This window comes from Aulostomus chinensis, chromosome 19 (assembly GCF_037954235.1).
Source record: "Aulostomus chinensis isolate RoL2024-O1b breed Wild chromosome 19, RoL_Achi_v1.0, whole genome shotgun sequence".
Classification (NCBI taxonomy): domain Eukaryota; kingdom Metazoa; phylum Chordata; class Actinopteri; order Syngnathiformes; family Aulostomidae; genus Aulostomus; species Aulostomus chinensis.
In genome coordinates, this window is record NC_141338.1 from 6,641,889 (window position 1) to 6,655,082 (window position 13,194).

General features: G+C 42.4%; 1 protein-coding gene across 1 annotated transcript; it reads left to right on the plus strand.

Annotated features, from left to right (window-relative positions):
* The first annotated feature begins 7 nt into the window (after window positions 1-7).
* LOC147243833 (proprotein convertase subtilisin/kexin type 5-like) lies at window positions 8-12,097 on the plus strand. The gene is made up of 12 exons (XM_086187753.1): window positions 8-311; window positions 1,046-1,246; window positions 3,100-3,183; window positions 3,296-3,494; window positions 5,055-5,269; window positions 6,249-6,491; window positions 8,098-8,334; window positions 8,431-8,608; window positions 9,119-9,336; window positions 9,562-9,662; window positions 10,072-10,291; window positions 11,179-12,097. Exons 1-12 carry the CDS (start codon window positions 122-124, stop codon window positions 11,670-11,672), a joined length of 2,580 nt encoding a protein of 859 aa, XP_086043879.1. The 5' UTR covers window positions 8-121; the 3' UTR covers window positions 11,673-12,097.
* Window positions 12,098-13,194: the final 1,097 nt, after the last annotated feature.

Genomic DNA, 13,194 nt, shown 5'->3' on the forward strand with positions numbered 1-13,194 from the left:
ACTGTCGCCATGTGTGATCTCGCCTCTCTGCACCCGCTCTGCCTTTCAGTTCACTGTTATACAAAAATGAAAAGGCTCTTTTTGCCGTGAGAGGAACATTGATTTTTGTGTGTGTGTGTGTATGCGTGTGGGAAAACCACAGGTATCGACTGCTAGTGTTGTCATCAGTTTTCAGGACAGCTGCTACAAAAACTGCCCGGCTAAGACTTACAGCGTGGAGGAAGAGATGACCTGCGTTCCATGTGAGGACAACTGTGTGAGCTGTGATGAACATGAGTGCTACTGGTGTGAGACTGATCTCTTCTTATCAGGTAAAACTGCCCCACGGTTAGGACAAGCATTTAACACATTTACAAGTTATTTTCATACTGTTTTACATGTAAGGTGGATTTAAATGTTACACAGGATTGAGCTAATTGTTGAGTGATGTAATGAAAATGTCGTGTATGGACGGTTTGTAGTGACACCCCTTTCTAATATCTGGTACTGCTTAGGAGTCTCTAGGTCATATGATATTTGAAATATGTGGGGAAAATGATGAATTTGCATGAAAGAATAGGTCTGTCCTTTATTTCCAGTCAAGTAGTAATATCAAAATAACCTAGAAGTAATTTCACCACACTGAAAACTTTTTGAGACTTGGGGCCCCTGATGGTATGAGGCCGCAGGGTGGCTGCATGGTTGGTAATAAAGCCTTAATATAGCTGTCAAATAAATGTAATGAAGTGAAACTTTAAAATACATCATTCAGAAATATTGTCATGTAGAGATATAGAGCAACATAAAAAGGAAAAATAGTACCACCACAAAGTCATAGTCAAGTAAATGCACTTTAGCAGATGCTTCCCACTATTTATGAGTGTGTATGTAAGCTTTCTCTTCCCGTGCGTGCGTGCGTGCGTGCGTGCGTGCGTGCGTGCGTGCGTGCGATGTGTTTGGTGTGGGTGTGTGTGTGGTGGGTTGCCTGAATTTATAAACCTGCCCGGCTAAGTGGCTTCTATATGATATTAACTCAGAGGAGAAACTTCTCTCTTGTTATCCCCAGAGGGGAGGTGTGTTTCTGTATGTCCTGATGGTTTCTATGGTGACGAAGACACCAACGACTGTGAGGAGTGCCACTCAGACTGTCATATGTGTAGCGGCCCGGAGGACAGTGACTGTGTGTCTTGTGAGGAGGGCAAAACGCTCGAAAACGGAGAGTGTGTATCTGATCTTGACGTCTGTCCCAGTAGGACCTTTCACAGTGGTGAGACTAACACTTACGTATTCCAATAATCCAGCTTAATGAATCAGGGATTTGGGCACTTTCACAAGGGCAGAAAAGAAATCTTGGAGGGTAATTGGTCTGTGTGCAACTGTCCCTGAACCCTGTGCCGACTTAAGTACTCACAACAGTCAGAACTACTGAACGTTGGCCAGATATGGACTTTGAAATAATTGATTATATGTGCTGAACATTTAGTTTCCCCCCTCAAGATTTAGTTGGACAGACCTTAAAACAACATATAGTAATTAGTGGGAGACAAGACATCTTAATTATAGGAGCTAAAGTAACTCTGAGAAAAGTACACAGGTTAATACAAGGGAACAAAGAAGTAAAGCTATTCTTAAACCCTGAATTCCTGCAGAACCTACAGTTAGAGTAGCACAATATTACAGGATGCTCGCAGTCTCAATGAGGCTGGGATGAACAGATTTAAGCAATAATCTCAGTTGTTTTTCTTTTGCTGACATTTTGATAAATACTTATTCACATTCTCGATGAGAATTAGAAGATCGATACTGCCCTCGTGTCAGTAAAGCAAGCAGTCGATTAGCTGAGCTTAGCACAAAAGTAGAAGCGAGCGGAGCGGGCAGCCAACTGACTCTGCCCAATGAAAATTATTCATTAACCAGTGATATTCCGTCTCATTTGTTTAATCTGTGCTGAAATCAAACTATTGCTTGAGTGGGCTGGACTAGGTTTTTGTCTCACTCTCATTAGTCAAAACTAAAAGAAGACTCAAACACTCATCAAATAGAGTTCGGACACATATCTTTTACAGTGTAAATGTTAATTCATCCTTTCCTTTCAAGGCTAAGATGTAACAGAAAATATTCCATCAGTGAATATGTCAAAAGAAATTCTCCCTGGTGCTTTTGTCAAAGTGCATACGTCCCCTTAGGGTGATAGGAACATCGACTGATTAGCCCGTGATTAGGCTACATTTTGACACCTGCACGTGTGGAATATCTGCATCAAACCCCTCACAGATCAGTGCAGAGGCTGCAAAAGCCTATGATTTAGCTCCCTCAGAGCCTGCTACCTTGTTTTAGCACACCGGCCCTGAACTATCCAAATGCTGCAGCCAAATTTGGTTCTAAAGTAAAGACAAATATGGGACAGAAAATAAATGGAAGGAAAGGCTTCGCAAACATATGAGGGCAGTGAACAAAAGAAAATAATGGACTTCCAACTGTATTGATGGATTTACGTGCCCCAAGTATACATAATTAAAAATGTCACTGATTTCTCTGTGGATGAGGATAACGGCCCTCTGTATGCAAGAGTTTTGCTCTTGTCTCTAACTTGCAGTCATTTCGCAGATGCGGTCAAACTTATTTGCTCTTAATATTGGATTAGTCCCATTCACTTTGGTCCCCATTGATTATTTCAACCAAAACCTGTTGGAAAATATCAGAATTTCCCTTTACAAGTCAAATTTAGAATTTATTGTTGGAGGACTCTTTGCAGGGTAGCAGAGCCAAGCTAGCTGCTTCTCGTATTTTTTGTTAGAGCTGCTGGCTCCAACTTCGGCATTTGAAATTAACTCCATGAGGAAAAAGGCAGATAATTCCCATAATGTCAAACTATTCCTTTAATGTCAGTTCCAACCATGTAATATGAAAGATGGTGAAGGATTTCCTTCTCAAGCTGACTGGCCTGCCCATCAGCAGCCAGTAGTATTACTGCAATACAGCTTACAGCATCAGTTATCCTGCTTTAGAAGTCACTGAGAAGATTGCTTACTAATTAGTGTGTGTTCATATTTTCAACATCCTTCCATAACACATTTACTGCAGCCCTCTTGATTGCTTTGGCCATGTCTTCTCCCACAGCTGATGGAGAGTGTGAGGCCTGCCACTCATCCTGTCAGTCCTGTTCAGGAGAAGAGAAGAACCAGTGTACCGAATGTCCAAAAGGTCAGTTAGAATGCAGATTTCCCTGCAACATCATTTTCATATTTCCATGGCTAGACCACAGCACACCTGGCTCTTTCGCAAAGATGATGTTTACTCTGTCGTTCTCCTCCAGGGCGGTTTCTGACCTCACAGCAAACATGTGTGTCAAAGTGTCCGGGGGGTTTCTTTGCCAGCCGACTGAGCGGTGTGTGTGAGGTCTGCCCCGCGGGCTGTTTGCAGTGTGTTGATGCTCAGCACTGCACCCGCTGTCAGAGCACACGGAAAGCTCTGTTCTTTCTGCAGGATGGACAGTGTGTCCAGCAGTGTGTCAGGTCAGGGTTTATCATCCCTCTTTTTCTATTTATATGCAAGTTACATAGTGCGACATGACACAATGTCTGAAAACTGATTTGACCCTGCTGTTAAAATCATAACTTCTGAACATCAGGTCACACGCCAGAGGCAAACCACAAGAAGTCAAAAATAAATTGTCATTGACATATTTTCTGGCCATGATTTTGACATTTCTATCTTGACATTTATGTTCAATTTAACTGTGACATCCTTGAGACTACAAGCACGCCATGTCCTTGCAGAAGAGATCCTTGAAGCTCCATTAGCGCTGGATGACCATGTTTGATTGACATGACTCTTGGACCATAAGAGCTTTATCTAACATTTCATTTTTTCTTCGGACCAGCGAGAAGCTTTTGTAAGCAGTACTTAGGTGTTACAGGGTTGTCTGCATTAATTCTTATTTGGCCCCTTATGCCTGAAGCAGTGCAGAGCAAAATGTCAGTTAGTGTTTATGCCAGCAGCAAGGCATGCATTCATGAAAGCCAAATGATATTGTTTACATGGTATGAATGTATTTATTTATCCAAAATAATGAAAGTATACACAACTTGATACACAAGGACAGTTAAACAATTTACTACCATACATAATATAATATATCACTATTTATATACTTTGCATATGCTAACGTGGATCTCTTTCATTTTGTGGTCGCTGCTGCTACCTTCCTGTGGCAGCCATATTGGATTATGGATTTTTACACAGTCTTAAATATTTCTTATATGCTTCAATGAATTTGCTTCATTTTAGTCAATTGTGTTTCTTAATTATGATCTGACATTTCCCTGTTGCAGCCATATTATTTTTTTTGTTTTTGTTTTGTTTTTTTCTTGTTTTTGTCTTTCACAAAATCTTTAATATCTCTTTTAAGCCTTGATGGATTTGTGTGCTATAACATTTTATTATGGGCTGCACGGTGGTGCAGTGGTTAGCACTGTGGCCTCACAGCAAGAAGGTTCTGGGTTCGAGTCCCGGCTCGGGCACGGGATCTTTCTGTGTGGAGTCTCCATGTTCTCCCCGTGCCTGCGTGGGTTCTCTCTGGTACTCCAGCTTCCTCCCACCGTCCAAAGACATGCGATTTTGGGGACGAGGCTGATTGATACTCTAAATTGACCGTAGGTATGAATGTGAGTGTGAATGGTCGTTCGTCTCTCTATGTTGGCCCTGCGATGGACTGGCGACCTGTCCAGGGTGAACCCCGCCTCTCGCCCGTTGACGCTGGGATAGGCTCCAGCCCCCCCGCGACCCTTAATGTGTAGGAATAAGCGGAAGATGACGATGGATAACATTTTATTATTTCACTGGGGAGCAGGGGGTGGAGGTGGAATCATGATGGGAGAATGAGTTTGCTGCAGTAACACTGACTCTCACTTTTTTGTGGTTTAGAAACATGGTACTGTGGGTGTTGATTAATGTTGTTTTGTAAGTTAGAAAACATATTTTATCTTAAATGATTTACAACAGCTTCTTGAAATGAAAAGCAAGCCCCAATTTAGCTGCTCCTGTTTTCCTGTGTGTCCGCTAATTGCACTCAGGGGTTACCCTGCCGGCCAGGTGTGCCGTAACTGTGCAGCAGGCTGCTCGTCCTGCGAGAGGAACGCCACCCACTGCCTCAGCTGTGAGGAGCCTCTCCTCCTACACAAGCACCAGTGTGTCCAGGAGTGTCCTCCAGGGCACACTGCCCGGGACATGGAGTGCCAGCACTGCCCTACAGCCTGTCAGGAGTGCAACCCACTCGGCGAGTGCACAGGTACCAGAGCACAATGCCTGATTAGATTTGGATTTATGTGTAAACATCCAGCACCCATAAAACAAAGAACTCAACCAACCAACAAATACATACCACATGTGTGAAAAGGAGCAGGGGAAGTATCAGTCTGACTTTTATATCAGCCCAGTTTTACTCAGTTTTTTCTTTGCTTATCATTTTGTCTATGACCAGGGAACAATGTGTTCTTCAAAAGTTCAGATATCAGCAAAAAAAAGATCCGATATTGTGCATCCCTAATTGATTCCTCTGCTTCCCTTCAGCTCTTCATCTCCCACTTTCCACAGTTTCAGCACACGATATGAAATACTCACACTTTTGGGAACACAGTAGCTATCTCTTGCTTTATAAGAATAATTGTGCAGTCTTAAATTCCACCAGGACAAACTGTGCTGATGAAGCTGTTTCAGTCTGATCTGCATTGTGTTTTATAATTCTGTTGTTCTCTTTGGACGGTATTGTAAGACCTGGACGTCCCACAGACTCAGTTGTCATAGTTTTGGTGATCCTGTTCTTGTAGCACCATGAACAGTTTTAATTTGTTCAGGACTTCAGATCAGCAAAATATTTGCAAAAACTAAATGGCCACTGGCCTCAATTCTTCTCTTTGTGTGGTTCAAACTTACTAATATTGCATTAACACATGATGATATCTGCATGACATCAGATGGTCAGCATCAGCAGCTTTTGTTACTTGACCAACTCCATTGTGTCTTTATGAGTGTAAGAAAAAATAGTTCAATTTTACTGCGGTATTTTGATAGAACTCAGTGCTTTTAATTCACTTTCCTTGAGTCTATTTTTCATTCATGTCTTGTCTCGTTGAAATCTCTACCCAGCAGAGACAGGGCTTTTCTTCCTCTTGCTGTCCTGTCTACAATTTAAGGGGTTCTCTGTATAGTTTCATTCACTTCTTCTAAATTATCTTTCCATTCAGTGCTAACAGCTTTTCTTTACACAGTCTGTGAGGAGTATCACTTTCTCCACGAGGGCTTGTGCGTGCTCGACTGTCCTGAGAGGTTCTTTGAGGACAAAGAGGGAAGGGAATGTGTGCATTGCCACCCCGACTGTGACTTGTGTGACGGCCCAAACAGTAATGACTGCGATGCTTGTAAAGACCCCGAGGCCACGCTGCACAATGGAGCGTGTATTGCAGCTTGTCCTTCCAACACCTACATGGATGCCTTGACAGGAGAATGTAAAGGTATAAATTCCTCACATGGTAAGAAAAAAAAACACACTTCATCTGCCTTCAAACACCAGAAGGAGATTAGTACAAGCAAAAAAATGCACACAAATTAAGGCAAAAAAGATTTAATTTTTTTTGTAATTTCTTCTATCCTGTCCTGTTTAGATAACAAGGTCAGAAATGCTTCCTTCATGCTTTTCCTCAGTCATTTTCTCTACTATGCCTGACTCTGTTTCCCAGCTTCAGCTCAGACTAAAATAGCAACGCTCTTCAGACGGCTAACAGGCAGCTGTCAAACCTTGAAAAGAGAGCTGAGATGCCAGAGACAGTTCCCTGGAGAAAGACACGCACACACACACACACACACACACACACACACACACACACACACACACACACACACACACACACACAAAAACACAGAGGCTGGTGTATTTTTCCCAGGAAAATGTTGTAGGCAATGCCCACATTTGTCGCTTCACTCCGTTGCTGCCAACAGTGGAAACTTTAAAAGAAAGTACATTGCTGTACAGCAAAGCAGACACAAGGTGATGTCTACTGTTTATATTCATTCCAACTCAACATCGTAGAAAATGTTTCACAGACCAGACTTTCATATAGGAATAGTGGAATAGTGTGTTACTACAGCAAATAAAGAATGACTCACAACTTTGAACTGACAGTGGTGAAGTATTAGCATAGAAGGCATCAACAGATATCAAATCTGTAGCAACACATATTGATTCTCCTAAAAGGGACACACCAATGTTTTGGGAAATACACTTATTGCCCATTAATTTTAGAGCCAAAAGAGCTGATAGGTTCCCTTTTCTCTTCTTTATGAGCGTTACAAAGCTCCAGACCCCCACCAGACGGGTGACTACTGACTACTAGTTAGCTTAGCTGCAATGAATGCTAGCAGTGGCACAATAAAGAAAGCTGAGCTGATAAAACAGCACTATTGTAGCATTTTCAAGATCTTTTTTTTTCTCAGCAAATATTAAGCACAACTCTTGTTCTATTACTGTAGGCTAAGAGACATCTGGAGAACAGTGTATTTGATAACTTCTGAGGCAGCTTTTCTGTAGTGGACCCACTGCTAGCCTTCATTGCAGCTAAGCTAATTAGCAGTCTGGTGGGTGTCTGGAGCTACATAATGCACACAAAGTGGATAGAAGAGCGTTTATCAGCTTGTTTGGCTCTGAAAATAATAGATAAGCATGTTTACCCAAAAACTTGATCTGTCTCTCTAATGCAGACATACATGCTGCTAAGCGATTGATGAATGGATGCCAAGACATTGTTTGTTGACATTTGTTAGTGCATGTTTATGTAAGCAACGGGTCGTATTGTGTTTTACAAGAAATAAATCGTGAGATGAATTCAAAGAAATAGATTTTGTTTTGCTTTTTCTTTGCAAGTATTATCGAGTAGGTGAGCAAGGTTCTGGGCTAAAAGGGTTAAAAAAGCCTTTTTCTCTACAGCTTGACTTTAATTAAATTTCTGAGTCTCCACTGCACACAGTATATTACATCAGTCTGGACTAACCTGGATGCAATCAGACTGGTTGGCGGAGGCATCCAACTGTGAGATAGTAATTCTAGTTTACTTTTATTCCCAGACTGCGATGCATCTTGCCTGACCTGTATCGGGCCCCATGCTGGCTCCTGCATCAGCTGCAGAGAGGATCAAAGACTGGACAGCCACGGCCATTGTGTGTCCTCCTCTAACAAGTGCTCAACCCATCAATATCCAGACCAGGACGGGGAATGTCACCCATGTCACAAATACTGCCACAGGTGTTCAGGTCCAGGCAAAAACCACTGTATAACCTGCAACCAGAGACATCTCCTGCTCAGTGAGTTGAGCCGTTGTGAATTCTTTAGAAAGCTCTTCTGGCATCTGTGACTGTTTGCATAGCTGCATGATCACGTGTGTTTGTTTGTTTGTACAGATGGCACCTGTGTGGATAAATGCCCGACAGGCTCCTACGAGATCGAGTCGAGACAGAAATGTGAAACTTGCCATCCTTCCTGTGAATCCTGCATCGGGAAACACAGCCACGAGTGTCTCACATGCAAAAGTCACCTTTTCCGAGAGGGCAAAGAGTGTGTGGAGACTTGCCATCACAGGTAGCTTAACCTGCTCACCACCCAGCTGTGCCCGTCATCCATCACATTCAGAGTGGTCATACTGCTGTCATTAATAAAAGATCAGCCTATTCATGTAATGGCATTGTGGACATTAAGCCTCTGCTTTTTTAATTGTTGGACAGAAGAGATACATGCTAATTAGAGCTAGATTTAAATGGACCTTCATGTGCCGGGTAAAATGCTAATTAGGCTTGTTGGTGATTGAGAAAGTTAAATTGATTTGCAACTTAATATTTGAGAAAAATGCATAAACGATATGAAGGCTCTTTATTTCTATGACATCCCACCTTGCATATTTCCCGTCTTCTGTAAAATCGATGCGGTAAATATTAACATCTTTTCCTTGATGGTGCCAAAGCTGCCCTCTCTCTCCATCATGAGCCTGTTTGACTAGTTGTGTATTTCCTTTGCAGGGCAAACAAAACTCTAATCTCATTTAGTCTACTCTTAATCTAATCTATTTTAACTTCTTCACCATCTATCTGGCAGTCACTATGGAAACACAGCCTCAAGGATGTGTGAGAAGTGTGACCCGAGTTGTGGCGAGTGTATTGATGGCGGGGAGTACAGCTGCCTGAGCTGCGTTCAGGGTCTCATCTTCTTGAGGAAAGAAGGCCGTTGCATTCCCTCCTGCCCTCAGGGATACCACCACGACACTGCTCACCGGACCTGCGAGCCTTGCCACGCCAGCTGCAAAACATGCTCGGGTACGGATGTCCACTCAGCAGTAATTTAATGTCGTACACACACAGATTGTGTGTAGGTGATTAAATATTGATGATGCAGTTTTCTCAACGGGCTGCAGATGTGGAAGAGAGCTCGGACTCTTTTTCTATTCTATCAATATAGGCTCATGCATCCACGGCCTCTGAAGGCAGAATAAGAATTCAGCTATTCATCTAATATAATGTTCATTTGTCATATACCTGCAGGAAAAACTCCCCAATCTTGTGACTCATGCCAGCCTGGATACCTGCTCTCAGACGGCATGTGTGAGTCTGTGTGCGACGTGGGCCGGTATCCTCTAGTAAAGGTAACAACAACATCCGCAACACTTTTCTTGGTTTTAATTTTATAAACATTAACTGTCTCTGAGGGGGGGAAAAAACAGCACTTATCCCGTCATTGCTTCACCAATATAATTACTACTAATGTTTTGGCCCCAGGTATAATGTAACTCAGTCTGACTTATTATTGCACCGGGAGAAATCTCCAACAGCAGAGAGAAAATTATTACTGTCACTGTTTCTAAATAAACCTGCTGGCTCATGCTGGGAGGCGACTGACTGAGACATTCTGACAGGTAGATGTATATTAATTGATTAAGCTGGGAGGCAGTGCATGGCTCACACCTGAGGAAATGCAAGTTTTCAATAACTTTATTAAGGAAGTAGCTTCGGTACGAGTGCATGCAGAAGATCCTCTCTGCTATGATTTATTAGGGTTCCACTCACACCTGTGAAGAGTGTGACGGCTCCTGTCTGGAGTGTCAGGGGCCCGGTGTGGCCAACTGCACCACGTGTCCTACTCAGGCCATCTTAGAAGCTGGAGGGCGCTGCCTGCTTTGTTGCCGCCATGAAGAAGAGGAGGACGAGGAGGAGGAGGAGGAAGAGGAGGCCACCAGACAGCTGCAGGATTGCTGTAACTGCACTGAAACCAGAGGTAGACTGGATACTTAGAATAATTATAAGGTGATAAATTTGACAAGAGTAAAGAGGCGGATGACAAATTCTTGAAACATCATCTGGAAGTAATGGCTGTCCTCTCTCCTGGTGGTTCTGAGGAATCATCTGTGGTTAAAAAACTAACTACAAAGGACTGAGAAAATGTTAAAATACTGGCCTGGAACAGTCCTCAGAATCCAGGAACTACAGTCTGATCCAGACCGCCTCCAAAGGTTTATCATTCACATCCTGGAGTATGAGTTATATTTCTGCTAGATTTCGTCCAAAATAGCCCAAGACTCCAAAGGTTTGCATTTTCTTGGTATTTATAATCTGTTGAAAGGTTTTTCAAAACATCTATTGATTTCAAAGTTTGTATTAAACTCACTTTGATAGAAAGAAAAACCAACACATTCTCAGTTTAGTCTACAACCACTTTGGTTGATGCTTCATCTTGATAAATCAATAATAGATTGATTATTAAAATGTTTTTTTAAAGGGGAGGACAGAGATTTAGTATCGTATCTCCATAAAATTGGGCAACTTTTGGAGATTTTTTATTTCATTTTTATTTGTTTTTTTCACAACAGTCAGTGACACAAAAGCTGAGTTTCTTATTTGGGTGGAGCTCCAGGATCTTTCTGTAGGGACAAATGTTTGTTTCACATTCTGGAGCCATGTTGGGATCATCCTTCAGAGCCTAAAAAGACCTGATACAAGTGTTTTAATGTTCGTGTGATGTGTGTGAAGGACTTTGTGTGTAACAGTAAATCAGTGGGAGGCTCCTTTCGTGTTTCCATTTGTCAAACCAGTCTGACGCTCTTGCATTAACATCTTTCCCCCATGACAGTAACTTCCTGTCTTACATGTCCCCGTGGTTGCTAGGAGAATGCATCCTCAGCACCAACTTTGCATTCAGAAACGAGGAGGAGGAGGAGGCCAGAGGAAACCTGACCATCTTCATCATTGCCTGCATTCTGCTAGTGCTGGGACTGGTGGCCGTCATCTTCCTCATCAAACACTCTCTCTCGAAGAAGGCCACCCCTGACATACCTCCCCGTGGCTACGAGAAGTTGGGCTCCAGCGGGGAATACGGCGGCGGCAGCAGACATGGAGGTTACAGCTCCGCCTCCAACGCGTCCTACAGCGGCCGCGCCAGCTCCTCTGGTGGTCGCTTCCAGGAGGCGCAGTTAGTCGACATCAGTGGATGCCGCTCTGGTGGTAAAGATGATGATGACAATGACGACGATGATGATGATGAGGACATTGTTTACATGGGCCAGGACGGTACAGTGTATAGAAAGTTCCGGTACGGACAGCTGGGAGAGGACAATGAGGACGAGCTGGAGTACGATGATGAGAGCTACACTTTCAGATGAAGAATGAAGCTGAAGAAACACTCCTCCTGCTCGTCACTCTGTCTTCCTACTCTGTGCTGTTTATCTGCTGCCCTGAAGGACAAACTCATTTACTCCTCAGTGAAAATGAGTAAAACCAAATGAGACATGAGAAGCAGTTTATAACGAGCTGTGTTTTCCAACTTCCATCAATTCACCAAATGAAAAATTACATGTTGCCCAGCATTCCCAAGGACGTGATACATCTTGGTTTTCTTGGCTTTGTATGGAGTATAATGACTATGTACTGTATCATAAAACATCGTATGTACTTGTTTTGACAGTTTCATGAATTGTTGTGGTGTCAGGTTAGCATTTAAAATTTGATTTATCATTGTGGTTCGGTTACGTTTCTATATCCCCCATTTGTTTGCTGACATTGAATTACTGTTTGAAAATGTGTTGGTTTTCTGTACAAATAAATTTGAAAAGAGTAAACTATAACTTCACAAGGCTAATATGTCATTTCACAACATTTACATGTGGTTCTGAAACAACAAATAAGACACAAGGACCGAAACATTTGGACTTGAGTCAGTTTTTATTGAATTACTAGACAGTGACCCATCGTTTCTGTCCTTTATACACCATAGAAGAAGAGTCATTGGTAAAAGGACAGTCATTTAACTAGGAGTACATGCACTGATGCACAAACGCACACCTACACACATGCGTCTGGACACACACACACCAAAGATATTGTGCTTTACAGAGTCCATCTTTGTTTTCGTCTGAGGTTACTTCCTGATTATTCAGTGGAACTGAGGAGATGATTACAAGTTGATGTACTTGAAAGACACTGACTGAAAACACACACACACACAAACACACACACACACACACACACAGTTCGCATGTCAGCAGAGGAGAAAAAAAAAAGATGTTGGAATCTGTACTTACATTCCTAATCCGTACATGCAGATTTGTAATCTGTGTTGTATCATCGTCATCAGTGTCCCAACGTTTGCGTGACTCTGAAGTCTGTAAATTTCACAGAATGCGGTGAAACTTCCGATACAAAACAGGTGTTAAATTTACCCTTAAATCTGTGTAAACAGGTCTTGCTTGGCAGATGGCGCCCTTGTCAGGAGAAAAAAGGGGTTTTAATTGTGCTCAGATCTGCACATGGTGTTTACATGGACTCTCTTCTCCACTGCCAACTCAGTGCCAAATGATCAAAACACAGTCGGGTTGAATTTGTGGGAAAGATGACAAAAAGTCACATAAGTTAAATATGTCATAGCAAAATACATCGTTTTATGCGTACATCTGAGCCGCTAAAAGCCAGGATTCAAAGGAGATTCCAACTGCAGAAATAAAAAACATATCAATAAAAGGCAGATGTGCACGGTTGGGTGTAAACAGTGGAAAAAGGGCTCACAATTTACAAATGTTTGTCCAAAATAACCCTATTTTATTAACTATACATACGGATTTGTAGACTGAGTGAACTACAGATTTGCAGGTCTCTTAGTTTCTCAGCTGACCGCAGGCTTACTCACTC